The sequence below is a fragment of the Gallinula chloropus genome, assembly GCF_964237585.1.
Source record: "Gallinula chloropus genome assembly, chromosome: 11".
Lineage (NCBI taxonomy): Eukaryota > Metazoa > Chordata > Aves > Gruiformes > Rallidae > Gallinula > Gallinula chloropus.
The window spans coordinates 7,694,980-7,708,790 of record NC_140096.1 but is presented as its reverse complement, the minus strand read 5'-3'; the positions used below and the strand labels follow the sequence as shown (position 1 = coordinate 7,708,790).

The window sequence follows — 13,811 nt, the reverse complement described above, 5'->3', positions numbered from 1 at the left end:
TGGGTGGCAGGGTTTCCCTGAGCAGCTGCTGGCACCAGTGCTCTCTGCATGTGTGCTGGTGCAGTTGGCTGGACCTGGGCTAGCTGTGTTCTCTCTCTCTAGGACCCAGGTTGGGATGGGACGCAGCCCTGCCAGGCACACCCTTGCCCCCAAGGTTGGAGAGGATGTGGCTGGGAGGATGTGGTCAGCTGCCTCCTGTGCCTGGCTCAGTGGTTGCAGTGAAATGAGAATCTGGTTTAATCTCCAGGGTGATAGTATTGCGTGGGGTGCCTGGCCTGTTGGGGAGGTTGGGATGAGGAAGGAGAGCAGCTCTGCAGCAGGGCAAGTAGTAATAAACATGAGATTTCTTGAGGTGGATAAAGGAAGATGTTTTTGGGGGCAAATTGCTTCCTTCAGCCAAGCACCAGGAATATAGGAACTATAACAAAGCATCCTTGCTCTCTCCCATTCCCAGTGCGTGGGGAACCCAGGCTGTACCCAGCCTGGATATCCATAACTGTACCAATGGGGTTTCCCCCGTAACTGCTGCTCTCCCCCTTCTCTGCTGTAGCACTTGGACCAACAACCATCCAGCACCTGCTCAGCTGCAGCCCCTCCAGCCCCCCTGGGGGCCCCTTGCTGTGCTGAGCTGGAGGGCTGCCAGGACAATGCTACCTCAGCAAGGACCTGGGCTTAGGGAGGAGGATGGGGACTCCCCAGGCTTCAGCGAGAGCCCCAGGCTGCAACATGGGGATGTGCAGTCCTTGCAGCTGGGCTGCTTGCCAAGGAGCTTGGGCACAAGGTTGTGTCAAGCTGGTTGGCAAGGCTGCCAGCCCCTGGAGCCTGCAAGGTTCCCCTGGCTCCCAGAGGGAACCTAACTGGGCTGGGGGCAGGGACTGTCCAGCTCATTGAGCAGAGAGTCAGTCCCAAGGCACCCTGCTGAACAGGTTGGGCGGCACCCTGTGCTCCCGCTTTCCCTGGCCCCATGCCTTGCCTGAGGACACGGCCAGCAGCCCAGCTGTGTCCCAGGGCTCTGGGGCAGCCACTTGCCAGCCCTGCTCAGGGTGGTGCAGTGCCCCATCCCCACAGGGCACGGGCAGCATGTGTTGGGAGGGCTGTGCCAGTAACACTCTGTGCATCCCCACAGGTTGCCTGGCCCTCGGCGTGGGACAGCCCAGCACTATGGCAGACCCTTCAGTCTGCTGCCACCCCTGTGCCACCTGCCTGCTCTGCCTTTACAGCTGCCAGTGGATCCCTGCTAAGAAGGAGAAGAGGAAGGGCCTGAGAACCACCAAGGTGACACCAGGGGTGATGCTGAGCTGGGGCTGGCCAGGGTCTGTGTGGGAGGCTGAGTGCTGGCTGGGATGAGGAAGAGCTCCCCAGGGCTGAGCCCCAAGAGAGCTGGCATGCTGCATGGCACCCTCTCTGTCCAGGGACTGCCCTAGCCTGAAGCACTGAGAAGGGGAGAGAGTGAACTCTCTGTTCCCACCAGGTGACAGGAAGGTTAGAGCAGCGTGCTGGCAGTAGGGAAGCTGAGACATCCTTGTGCCCTGCCCATCCAAACAGGCATCTGTGGCAGGGCTCACGTGTGCCTGGAACAAAGTGCTGCGCTCCCAAGGGCTGAGCATGACCGGCACGTCCCAGGGTGCTAGGTGCCTGGCAAGGCATGTGGGAGGAAGATTCCTGAGCTGGGTGGGGCCCCTGCAAACGGGGCGCTGGAAGGGGTGTCCCCAGCAATTCGTAATCTGGGAGGGGTGAGACCCTGAGATTCTCTGAGGTCTCCAACTCCCATGGGAGTGGCTGTGCCACTGCTTGCCCTATCTTGCTTGGAATGTGCAAGTCGGTCCAAGCTGCCAGGTGTCCCACTCAGCACCTGTGGCACCCTTCACCTCCCTGTGTACATAGGGCTGGGGTCTGGAGAGCCTGAAGCTGGCTTCAGCTGGGCAGGGAGGAGCAGTCTGCAGGCTCAGTCAGTGGCAGGTCTGAGGCATAGCAACCCGTCCCTGCCCAGCCTATAGATCACCAAGCTAGAAGAGAACAGGACCTGACTCCCTACCCCTTTCCATATCTGAAGTCCCAGCCTGCTCCCAAGGGCTGCTGCAAAGGAGGTGGTCCTGCCACAGGGGCTGTCCTGTCCAGCCTGGCATAGGCAGCTTTTTACCTTGTTGTAAAGAGATGCTGATCCATTTTCCTGTAGCATGGGTCCAGACAAAAGAAGTGTCCTGGGGAGTTCTGATCCCTCTCCGTGGGGCAGCTCAATGCCTGACCCCATGAGGCCAGTGCCTGCTGCAGCCCCCTGTGTGTTCTGCTGCTGGCTGGGTGCTCCCCAGGGGTCTCAGCAACCTGGCCAGGGGCTAGGTGTCCTTCAGGCGTGTATATAGCTGTCATCTCTGGCTTTCAGTGTGACTGCACCTGGTTCCTTTTCCTCTTCTGCGTCTTCCTCTTCACACTGGTGTGGCTCTACTTCACCATCATCATCCTCAATGATTTCCACAACTTCAATGAGTGAGTAGGATCCCATGTCCAGTCTTGCTCCCCATGTGCCCCCTCCCCTTCTGACTGTCTCCTTTGCTGGCAGGTTCATCTTCAAGCAGAGGAAGTTGTGGTTAGACTGGTCCCTGGTCCTGCTCATAGCTACAGCCGTGCTGATCACCTACTCAACTGTGCTGCTGGTAAGCCTCACTGATTCTGCCTGGGTTTGTGAGGGTAGGGAGCTGTGCTGAGCACGGACTGGCTGCCATGCCCTGTGCAGACCACGGGGGAGCCTGCAGCATCCAGCCTGAGCATGGCCACAGACCCTACATGTGTCAGGGGGCCAGAGCTCCAGTGGCTCAGTCCTGTGCCCTTAGAGGGCTGAGGTGTGGGGCAGAGTCCAGCTCTGATACCTCCTTGTTCTTTCCACAGGTCCTTGCTTTGTGCTTGCAGCTCTGTGGCCAGCCCTTGAAGCTGCACTGGCTGCACAAGGTGAGAGACAGATGATACGGGGAGATGGTGTCTGCCCTGGCTACCCTTCCTTGCATCTTGGGAAGCTGCAACAGCCTGCTGCAGCTGTGTACAGCTGCTGTGGTCCTACTGAGTAGCTCCGTGTCCCCACTGAGCTGGGCTGCAGCTGTTTTTAGTCCCCAAGCCACGTGGCTCTGGGATGTGAATATTCCCCTTGCTCAAAGCATGGGATACAGGGCTCAGCTGCGAACCCAAATGGGGGAAGTGGGGTCTCAGGACTTGCAGGGGCTCAGGGGAAAGGAATGAGGACTGAGAGACCAGCTGATCTGCAGGATGCTATGTGCTCCCCTAACTGCCCTGTCTCACAGATCCTGCTGATCTTCACTGCACTGGTGGTGGCTGCAGCCTTCACAGGGCTGGGAATAAAGTGGGCGGAAGAATGGCAAAGTGCACGTGTCTCCCTGCAGGTGAGTCACCTTGATACCAGAGACTTCTCTGCACCCAGTGCCTGGCCTGTGGTGAGGAGCTGAACGGTGGTGACTGGAGTTCCCAGCATGGCTGTATACCACAGGGGTCAACTCCCTGTGCTTGACTTTTGCTGCCTGGCCAGGCAAGGTGCTCCTTCTGCTCTTTCAGTCCTGCCTGGAGCAGCTGCAGTCAGTGTGATGAACAGTGCCTCGACCAGAGCAGAGAGTCTGTCCAGTCCCCCTAGGACCCTGTCCTTCCCTCCCTGGCTCTGTGGCTCTTCTAGCAGGGCTGGCTGCAGTGACAGATCCCTGGCACTGGAGCGTGTGGATTTTGGGGACAGGGGCTGGTCCCAGCTGACACCCTGCCTTTGCCTCCCCAGGCAACAGGTCCCTTCCTGCACATTGGAATCGTGGGGGGAATGACACTCCTCGCCTGGCCATTAGCCAGCTTCATCTATCGAACCCGTAACACAGGTAATCCCCCTCTAAGGTCTCCACCCTCCCCCTCAGCTGGTACCCTTCTTCCTGCCACCCAACCAAGTGGCACTGGTGGCAGAGTGGGGAGCAGAGAGCATCAGTGCAGTGGGAACAGGTTAGTAGCTCTTGGTTAGTGGTTCTCATGCCCAGCCCTCGGTGCAGCCTTAGCCCTCACTGCTTTGCAACTGAAGGAGGGCTAAGGATGGCAGGCTGAGTCCTGCAGAAGTGTTGGGTTGAGGTGCAAAGACATGTGGGCCAAGAATAAATCGGCAGTGTTGCTTAGACTGAGGATGCAATGCCTGACCTGGGACGGCCATAAATCAGTGGCAGATGAAGCAGCCTTGGCTTATTCCTAAAGGCCTGCAAAATACTTCTGCTGTACCTTACCCCTCTATCTTCTCTGTCTCTGCCTGAAGGTCTCATAGTGTTTCTGCTGCTGGTGTACTCCATGGTGATGATCGCGCTGTATCTGGCTCCCCTGGGAATCACCTCCCCTTGCATCATGGAGGAGAACCAGCTGCCCACCAAGCCAGCCCTGATCGGCCACCGAGGAGCCCCTATGGTGAGTGACCAGCATTGGCAGTGTCCTGGCATAGTGGTCAGGCTGGACAGGGCAGGCTGTTCCAGCAGCAAAGCCAGGCTGTGCTGGGCCGTGGGGCACCAGCATCAAGTCTTGCACCAGTCAGGGCAGTCCAGGTCTGGAGGATGGGTGAGCACAAGGCAAGGAGGGTGGGCACAGCAGTCGCAGGGCAGTGCTGCTTGTTGAGTGCTGCTGGACCAGAAGCAGGCAACTCTCAGCAGAAAGCCTGGCTATGTAGTGTGGGCTGGAAGAAGAGACTAGGCAGGCTCTGGCTGTCTGCACCCAGTCCTTTTCCATCCCTTACTCTACCAGGGTCCCCCAGTGCTAATGTGGTTGGCCGAGAACCCAGCCAAGCTGCTGGGTGCAGCCAGGCAGGGTGAATCCCTGTCTCCTGCCCCTTCCTGCCCCTGCCCTCTGCAGTAACACTGTTCTTTTTCCAGCTGGCCCCTGAGAACACCCTCATGTCATTGCACAAGGCAGTGGACTGTGATGTGCAAGTCTTTGAGACAGACGTCATGGTGAGGTAAAGGAGCAGCGAGGAATGGGACTGGGACAGGGTTAGAGGGAGGGATAGAGGGAGGGTGGGATGGACAGGTGTATCCTGGGATGTCACCCTCACATGGGGCTTTCTGGAACACCTCTGGAGGACTGATACAGCCTGCATGTGGAAGCAGCCCAATTCAAAGGGCTCTGCCGTTCCCACCCTCCCAGTATGGGACTGGCTCCAGCTTGGTGTCCTAATGATCTGCAAGAAGTACTGGGTTTCTGTCCTCCCCATGTAGGTTGCCTTCCAGGGCATTAGGAGGGAAGCACCATTTAGGGGAGGGGCACTGCTTGGAAAACAGATCCTGGCTCTAGTTCAACTCATGCAATCCTGCTGTTGCAGGATCCTGGCTTGGTGTCCAGGTTCTCTGTGCTTTCCAGACACTCACTTTTTTGTGTAGAGGACCACAAGTAGGCATAACAGTGGGGGTTACTCTAGCAGTGTGGGTGGGAGGGGGCAGAAATGCCAAATAAACAGTTTGCAACACAGCTTCCCTCTCCAATCTTTTGCCAGTGCTGATGGGGTGCCATTCCTCATGCATGATGAACAACTCACCAGGACCACCAACGTGCAGACTGTGTTCCCTGAGAGGGCTGCCCTGAACACCACTGCCTTCAACTGGACAGACCTACAGCAGCTGGATGCTGGCAGCTGGTTCCTGGAGGTCAGGATGCCCCTGGGGTGTCTGGTCAGGGATGAGTGTGTTTGTGGGTGAAGCACGAGCCCTGCCTTGGGGAAGCTTCCCTCCAGAGCGCTGGTCCTGGCAGACACACGGATGGGGTGCAGAAGCACTTCCATGCCTGCTCAAATCCTTTGGGTGTGGTTACGACCCAAATTGGGGTTTGCTCTGACTCCTCAGCTGAGTCATGGAGGAGGCTGGTTTGAGGAGAGATGTCTGATGCATTTGCTCGGAGCTGCACAGCCTGCCTGGACTTGGAGGCAGTCATGGCAAGGCTCTTCCCAAGGGGTGACTAACCAACTGCTGAGCCGCTCTGAATGCCCACAGGTGTCGGGGCTGCTTGAACATGCTGTTTGTGGGGAGAAGGGTGCCCAGCGTGTGTGCAGGAGAAAAATCCTGATGCCTGTCTGCACTGGAGACCATGTGGAGAGGCCAGTGTAGGAATGAGAGACAGGCACCAGTTTGGGAGGTGGAAGCTTATGGGGATGTCTGCCTACAACAACTAACTCTCCCCCACCCTTGCAGCGGAAGCCATTTCCCACAGTGAACAGCCTTTCTGATGGCGATCGTGCCCAGGTGGCTAAGCAGAGGATCCCATCCCTGGAGCAGGTGCTAAAGGAAGCCAAGCAGAGCAATATCTCCATTATGTTTGACCTGCGGCCTGAGAACCACAGTGACTACCAGAGTTTTGTCAATGCCACCCTGGAAGTGATCTTACACTCAGGCATCCCACTGCAGCAGGTGAGCTGGTCACTGTCACACCCCTGCCAGGCTCTGCTATCCCACCCCTGCCATGGTGGAGGTGCCCTGTCAACCCCAGTGAGCATCCTGCCACCCCATACACCACATCTGTGCTGGGGAGCCCTGTGCAGGAGTGGGGTTCTCTAGCTGGGGGAAGTTGCCGATAATAAGGGGTTAATGCCTACTGCTTCAGACTCCTCGAATGCTCGGATTTCCCAGCACTGGCCACCTGGTGTTAAATAGTGACTCAGCCTAGGGAGGGGACCAGCAGTGCTAAGAACAGCAGGAAAACAGTGTTCTGGCTTCTACCTCCCTACACTGTGCCACACCTCTCCTTGCAGCGCTGCCGCTGCAATCTCCTGTGTTGCCTTTGCACTTCATCCAATCTCTGCAGGGCAGGACACGTGCGGCCCTGAGGGGGTGAATTAGCACCCAAATCACTTTCCCCTTTTGGCTTTTTGGAAATGCAGAGCAGGAAGGGACAAAACAAAGACTTCTACTGTAGTGCTGATCCAAGGTGCCTTCTTGCTGCAGACTGGGGCCCAAAAGAACACACTGCTTGACCCCAGAAAGGACATAACTGCTGCAGCTTTCTTAGGCTGGAACTGCTTTGTCCCATCAGTGGGGTTTGTTGTGCTTCTTGGCTGGGGCAAGCTCTTTAGGAGACTGTCCTGGCTGAGATCCTTGTGGAGAAGCTGAGCGTGAAGAGGCGGGGGAGAGGAAGCAACTGTCTGAGAAGGCTTTGTGTGCCTGGACCTTCAAGGAAATATTGGAAGAGAAAAAGCTCACTGGAGCCTCTCCTCTGCATATGCTCTCTGGCTTTTGCCTAGGTCCTCTGGCTGCCGGATGGGTTCAGGGAACAGGTCAAACAGCAAGCCCCCGGCCTCCAGCAGATTTACGGCCGGAAGAGGATCCAGAACGAGAAGGAGCCACTGCGGCGTGTCAACCTGCCTTACCAAGACATGAGCTCTGAGGAGATCAGGTGAGAGGCCAGTGCCCCGCAGCCTGGCAGCTGTGGGCTGTGGAGCCTGAGCAGTCTCCTAACTCTGTCCCAGGGGCCAGCAGAGGTGAGGTCCAGCTGAGGCTGGGAAGCGCAGGGTGTGTGCTATGGCTTTGCGGACAAGTGTGCCTTGTCAGGCAGGGCTAGTGCAGGGGATGGAGCTGGCTGTAGTCCTCTGCCTTGCCAGAAAGTCTGTCCTGTGTCTGGCAGTCCAGACAGTTGCTCCACGTGGCTGCAAATGCTGGATCACATCCCAGATATACAGTCCTCTCTGGCTGTACGCTGAGCATGCTGGCACCCTGCTGTCTGCTGCTCTGACCACGGCTGTCCTTGTGCAGGCAGTACCGCCAGGACAACATCTCTGTCAACTTGTACGTGGTGAACCAGCCCTGGCTGTTCTCCGTGCTGTGGTGCTCAGGGGTGAGCTCTGTCACCACCAACGCCTGCCAGGTGCTGAAAGAGATGAAACACCCTATCTGGCTGCTCGTAAGTGACCCCTCCATCCTTCACCCTGCCCCACAGCCCCATGTCCCAGATGCTTGTGGGTCCAGCTGCACAATGAGTGGTGTTTGCTCAGTGCTGTGCTGGCACGGGAACATGAGACCCTGCAGAAGGAAGGGACTGCTGGCACAGGCTGGGCTGTGCCACCAGCATGCAGACCCTGACTGGTGTTCATGGCTTCTCTTGTTGCCTTGCAGCCCAGCAGCACGTACCTCATGATCTGGATTGTTGTAGACTGCGTTTCCTTCCTTGCCATCCTCTGGGCCTTCTTGTTGCTGAAGTAGGTTTCATCCCTTTTCCCCCCTTGGGGCAGGTCTGTTGGGGGAGGCTGTAGCATGCCCTGGGTGACTGGTAGATACCCAAACACAGTCATACCTGCTGCCACCCCTCTCTGGACTCAGAACCTGGGGGCTCCTCTCCACCTGGCTGAGACAGCAGTGTGTGGAGGCAGTGTTTATCACCAGGTTGCAGCTAAAAATCTGCCTTGACCCTTCCAGGAGCTGCTGGATGCCTTAGTTCACCCTTACTGGCTTGCTCTATGCCCCAGGGCTTGGTGTGCTGAGGCTGGGGGCCCTTAGCCTTTAAGGCTGTTCCTCGACTGGCTCTGCAGGCAGAGAGAGCCCCTGTGGGACTGTGTCCCGTGGGGCCCCACAGCCTTCAGCTGGGAGCTCAGGGAAGGCACAGGGGAGGTCAGACTGACATGCTAACATCAATCCTTTTCCATCTCCTAGGAAATGCTCCCGGAGAAGGCGGCCCGCGGGTGAGTGTACACAGATGTGAGCTCCCCTCCCTTGGAGCCAGGCTGTGCCTGCAGGACTCTTTCTGGCAGGCAGGCAGCTTTCTCCAGCCTAACACGACAGCTATTTGGGATAGCCAGGGGAAAGAAGGGAATCCCAGCACAGGGAATTCCTATCCTGCCCTTAGCAAACAGCCCTGTGGGACTGTGCTGGGGAATCCAACATTTCCACAAACCTGCTTTTCAGGTTGCTCCGCCTGTTGCTGTGGGGTGAAGGTGGCTGCCTTCCATGATTATTTTTTCTCTGTCTCCCCAGAGTCTGAGACGGATGTGCTGCTCACAAAGATCAACAGCTTGATGCAAGAATGACCCCACCGGCTTGCATCAGCCATGGAGAAGGGGCAACCAGAGCCCTGCACAGCTCAAGTGGGGAGCACTCTTCAGGCCAGCTTCGAGGCCCCTTTTCCTTTGTAGACTCCTTCCTGAGCTTCCTGTCCCCTATAGCCTTCCTGGCTCCTTTCGTGGTGCACAGCTGCCCTCAGCTGAAAAGACTTGGAACTGGGTTCTCACTGGCAGTGAGGAACTGGAGCCTTTGCAGGGGTTTCCTGGGGCTGGTGTGTGCCTGGGGACTGAGTACTTCTCTGCCCTGGGGTCTGGAGACTGATGGGGACTTGAGTCGCTGTTTGGTGCAGGGGAAGGGCAGCTTCTGCCTGTCATCAGCAGTTCTGCAGCCAGTGATGGGGAGCACCGTTTAAGGTGCCACTGCCCTGCCCCATGCCTTGAGGAACAGGAAAGGGGGTGCGGTGGGTGGCTTTTCACAGGACGGAGGGGGAGGGAGCTGCGGTCTTCCTCCGCCCCCCACGCCGGACACATGTCCTGCTCCTTCTGCTGGCTTCATGCTTGTGGGTCAGGGTGCTGGCACCCCGCGCAGCAGTTTGTGCCTGTTGCTCGGGGGAGAAAGGGAGCAGGGGCTGGGGGCGGGAGGTGCCTGGGGCTGGCAGGACCACGGTCACACTCCCGTTGCTGCGACGCGGAGGTGTGTGAGAGAGGGGGAGCGGTGGCACTCGGGTAGGTCACTTTGCAGCAGAGCCTTGAACTTGGAAAGAGGGAATCGGGTCGGTTTTTTTACTTGTTCCAACTTATTTATGTCAATAAATCGGCGGAGCGGTAGACAGACCCCGAAGGGGCGCGGTGGGCACAACTGCTTCCTCTCCCCTTCTCTCCCGCACGCCCCTACCTTCCCCTGCGGGGCTCGGCTGCCCGGAGCGTTGCCGGCCTCGGGGCAGGCGCGGCCCAGCCGGTACCGGCAGCGCTCGGCGGCGCGTCCGTGCCATCTAGTGACAGCGTGAGGAAGCGGTGCCGGGGCCGAGCGGCTCCTCCGGACCGGGCCCTCCGCAGCGGGGAGGAAGGAGAGAGGCCGGGCCGTACCGCGCGTACCCGACGGGGTTCCCGAGGCGGGGCCGTGCCCTTCGAGCCGCCCCGGTAGCCCGAAGGGCCCCGAGCAGCCGCGCCCCAGGGCAGTGGCGGTGCCGGAGCGCTCCCGGAGGCGGTGCCGGCAGGAGGCGGGCGGGGGGCGGCTCCTCGGCCGGTTCCCGCGGGGCGGGGCGGGCGGCGGCTCGGCCGTTCGCGGGCTGGTACTGACCGGAGCGGCCGCCGGCCGCGGCGGAGCTATGATCCGACGGCAAGGTAAGGAGCGCCCTGCCCTGCCCGGAGCGCCGGGCACTGCGGCCCGCCGTGCTCAACAAGTGTCTGCCCTGCCGGCACCGGGACCGCGCCCGGTTCCCCGCTCTCCTGCCGGGTAGCTCCCCGCCCTCCTTCTCTCCCTCCCCGCCCTCCTTCTCTCCCTCCCCGCCACGGGCCGGGCGGCCCTGCCCGGTGCAGCTCCCGGGGTTGAGACGTGAGGACCGAGCGCCCCGGCTTCACACCCTCCGCGGGCTGCGGGACGCGTCCTTGTGCCGCCGTGGCTCGGAGCGGGTGGCCGGGGAATGCTGTGCTGGCAGCACCCTGGGGTGTCGTGGGCAGGGCAGGTATGGGGGTGTGGGCCCTGTGAGGAGGGATCTCTTGTAAGTGGCTCTTAAGCCTTGAGACACGGTGAGATGGGCCCCGGACACCACGTGCTCGCTCTTGGATGCTGCAGGAAGTGTCCTGCGGTCTCTGCCCTGTGCTAGGGGCGCAGCACTTCCCTGGGCTTGGTGGTCCAGGGCCAGCCACCCCCCCGCGCCCCAGCTGGCTGTCACCCAGTGCTGGTGGCCAGCAGCAGCGCAGGGGTCAGCACCAGGGTGCACGCTGCTGCTGCCGTGCGGGCTGGGCTGGGATGCTCGCACCAGGTTCGCAGCCTTTGTGTCCTGGTGCGGTGGCGCCGGTTCTCTCCCTGCTTGTTTAGCTTCTGCTAAGGTCAGGAATGACCATGCAAAGATGACTCAACCCTGCTCACAGGATGCCGGGCAGTGTCTGAATCCACTTTCTGATCTTATAGAAAAGGAGGCCCTTAGTGATGCCACAGGGCTGGGATCCCCATAAAGTGCAATAGATTTGGAGCTCGGGGAAGCCCCTGCTTTTGCTGGAGACAGCATGGAGCCCAGCTCTGAACTGAATCTATTCATGTTTCCCCAGGCTCCTTTCTCTGTTCTGCTCCCACAATGAGTCAGAGAGAGCTGGTGATACAGGCAGGACCCCCTTTCCCTTTCGGCCAAGGAGGAGCCAGGAGGGGAGCCAGCTGGGAGAGCTGGGACAGCAGGTGGCATGCACCCTAGCAGACACAGGCCCCCTTGTTAGATGACCTGAATTCCCTGCTGAGAGCCCTGGTATGAGCAGGGTCATCCTTTCTGCATGAGTTCCTGGGTTAAAAGATGAGTCCCCAACAGTGGTGGGATGGCTCTGCTGCCTCCTCACACAGACACTCTTTGTCTGCATGTTGCCTGAGTGACAAGGGGAAATATTCACTGATAGGGCTGGGACGGGCTCAAGGTCCATGCAATCTCCCCACCCACCTGACAGATGGGTCACATCTGGGGCTGGAGCTGGCAGCTGGGCATCTGCCCAGAGAAGCATTGAGGTGCCCTGGCACTGAGACCTCACAGCTCCGCTATGTTAGATCCAAGAATGTCTCATAGCTGTGGCAAGCCCGTTCTTTAACCAAAACATTGCTTCCTGGCAGCCTCCAGCCCCTCTCCTGGACAGCATCCCTCCTTCCCTGACCCCAAGACATCAAGTTCCATTCCCACTGTGTCTCCTGCTGACCCAAGGCTGCTTGATACACGAAGCAATTCTTATGGTTCACCCTGTAGAAATCAAAGTAACTGAGCTGTTTGCAGTATCTTGCACTACATGAGTAGGGCCACACTCAGCTGTGCTGCAGCTTCCTGGCACCCCATGGGAGACTGTAACTCCTGTGGTAGTACTCATTGCCCCGTGCACCTGTGCCCAGCCCCTGAACAGCTTCTCTGCCTGGGATGTAGCAGAGATGCTTATGCTGCCCAGTGCCACAGGACTCAGAGGTCAGTCAACTGGGGTTTAGCCCCTGATTTTCAGTGTCAAGGAGGACCAGCAGACAGACCCCTCCAACCCCAACCCACCTCTCTGCACCTTACAGCAGGGTACATGTAAGAAGGCTGCTTTTGTGTCTCAAAACTCCAGAGTTGGAAGGCAACTTGAGGCATTATCCAGGTGAGCCCTGGCTCCAAGGCTGCACTCAAGCCTTCCCTGATGATGTCTGTCCATCCTTCAGTGCTAATGCTTTGTTACTCCTGTGTCTTCTCTGCAGACACTGAACGGGCAGTGGAAATTCTGACCAGATACCAAAGCACCCTGCGGTCCCCAGAGGAGCAGGAGCTAAAAGCCTCTGTTGGAAAAGTCTCGCACATCTTCCAAAGTGAACTCTTCCAGGCTTTGCTGGGTAAGCCCCTCCCTTGCGGTCCCTGGGGCTTTGTAGTCAATGGGCTCTGCTGGGGCCCTCATCCTGCACGGGTGCCTGGCACTGGTCATGCAGGGTGCGTCCCATGCAAACACATGGGTGCCTGTAACACCAGGGAGCTGGGCTGCCTTTCCCCTCCAGGGCTTGGGCAGGAGATACCAGGGGTCAGGGCTGCAGTCACTGAGTGTGTGCAGCGTGGACAGGATTCCTCAACTGGGTGACTGCGCACAAGGGGTTAACTCTTCTTCATCAGGCCACATCTATCCAGCACCTGCTAAAAGATGCTGCAGTGTCATGAGCATAGACAGGTGTGGTCTGTCCTGCAACCCGCACAGTTTCCAGCTCTGCTGCCATCCCAAGGACACCCCACTGGGGGCCTTGCTCCTCCCAGCACCCCTCAGCCTCACACAACGTTCTACTTTCCATTCCCGCTGCATGCATGTGTGTGTACCCAAGCTCCTTTTGGGGTATCCTGGCCCTTCTTGTCCTTAGACCCACGAACACGCTGTCCAACTGTCTCCATTTCACACAAGAAACCAACTTGCCAGCAAGGCTTGGCTTGGAGCTGGGCACCAGAAAAATGTCACTGGGAGCGTGTGGCATAGAGTTCTCCATGTGGATTTAGACAAATACACCTGGAGTCTCATCAGACTACACAGGTTCTCTGTGCAGGAGGCATATTTAGCTCACTGAACAAGGTCATTTGAAAATTAACTTTCTTTGCAAAGTTTTTGTTGTTTTGTTTTGGGTTTGGGTTTGTTTGTTTTTTTTAGAGAAGCAGAAATTGATGGGTTTGGACTCAGGAGTTGCTCAGCTCTGTCCCCTGTCAGAGCAGACTAGATCCTGGCTGTGGAGGTTCATTTAGGGCACTACTTGTGGAGGTAATCCCAGAGACCCATTTGCAGTGTGCTGAGAGAGACCAGAGCTCCCACTCAGCTCCTTTCCTGAAGTCCTACCAGTTGCAGGCCTTGGGGAAGCATGCACAGCCTTGGTGGTTTCTGTTCCTGGGTGTCCCAGGAGAGAAGCTGAGTTTCCCTGCTGAGAAGGAAGGGAAAGCACCCCAGATGTTCTGCACCCCAGAAGAGGACCCAGACCCTGAGGTGCAGAGGTCCACACACGATCACATTGGGCTCATTCTTGGTACACATTGACCCAAGGCTGTCTCAGCTCTAGCACTCTCCCCAACCACTGCTCTTCTTTCTGGGCAGCTCTCACCTTCTCTTCACACCTCTGTGGCCAGATGCCCACTTC

General features: G+C 58.3%; 1 protein-coding gene across 1 annotated transcript; it reads left to right on the top strand.

Moving 5' to 3' along the window:
* Positions 1-1,161: 1,161 nt before the first annotated feature.
* On the top strand, positions 1,162-9,817 carry GDPD2 (glycerophosphodiester phosphodiesterase domain containing 2; the record flags this gene model as incomplete). Its single annotated transcript, XM_084269317.1, has 15 exons — positions 1,162-1,275; positions 2,381-2,484; positions 2,558-2,651; positions 2,884-2,943; positions 3,291-3,389; positions 3,770-3,863; positions 4,283-4,428; positions 4,887-4,969; positions 5,504-5,654; positions 6,195-6,410; positions 7,241-7,392; positions 7,749-7,896; positions 8,109-8,191; positions 8,643-8,671; positions 8,964-9,817. 15 exons carry the CDS (start codon positions 1,162-1,164, stop codon positions 9,014-9,016), a joined length of 1,626 nt encoding a protein of 541 aa, XP_084125443.1. The 3' UTR covers positions 9,017-9,817.
* Positions 9,818-13,811: the final 3,994 nt, after the last annotated feature.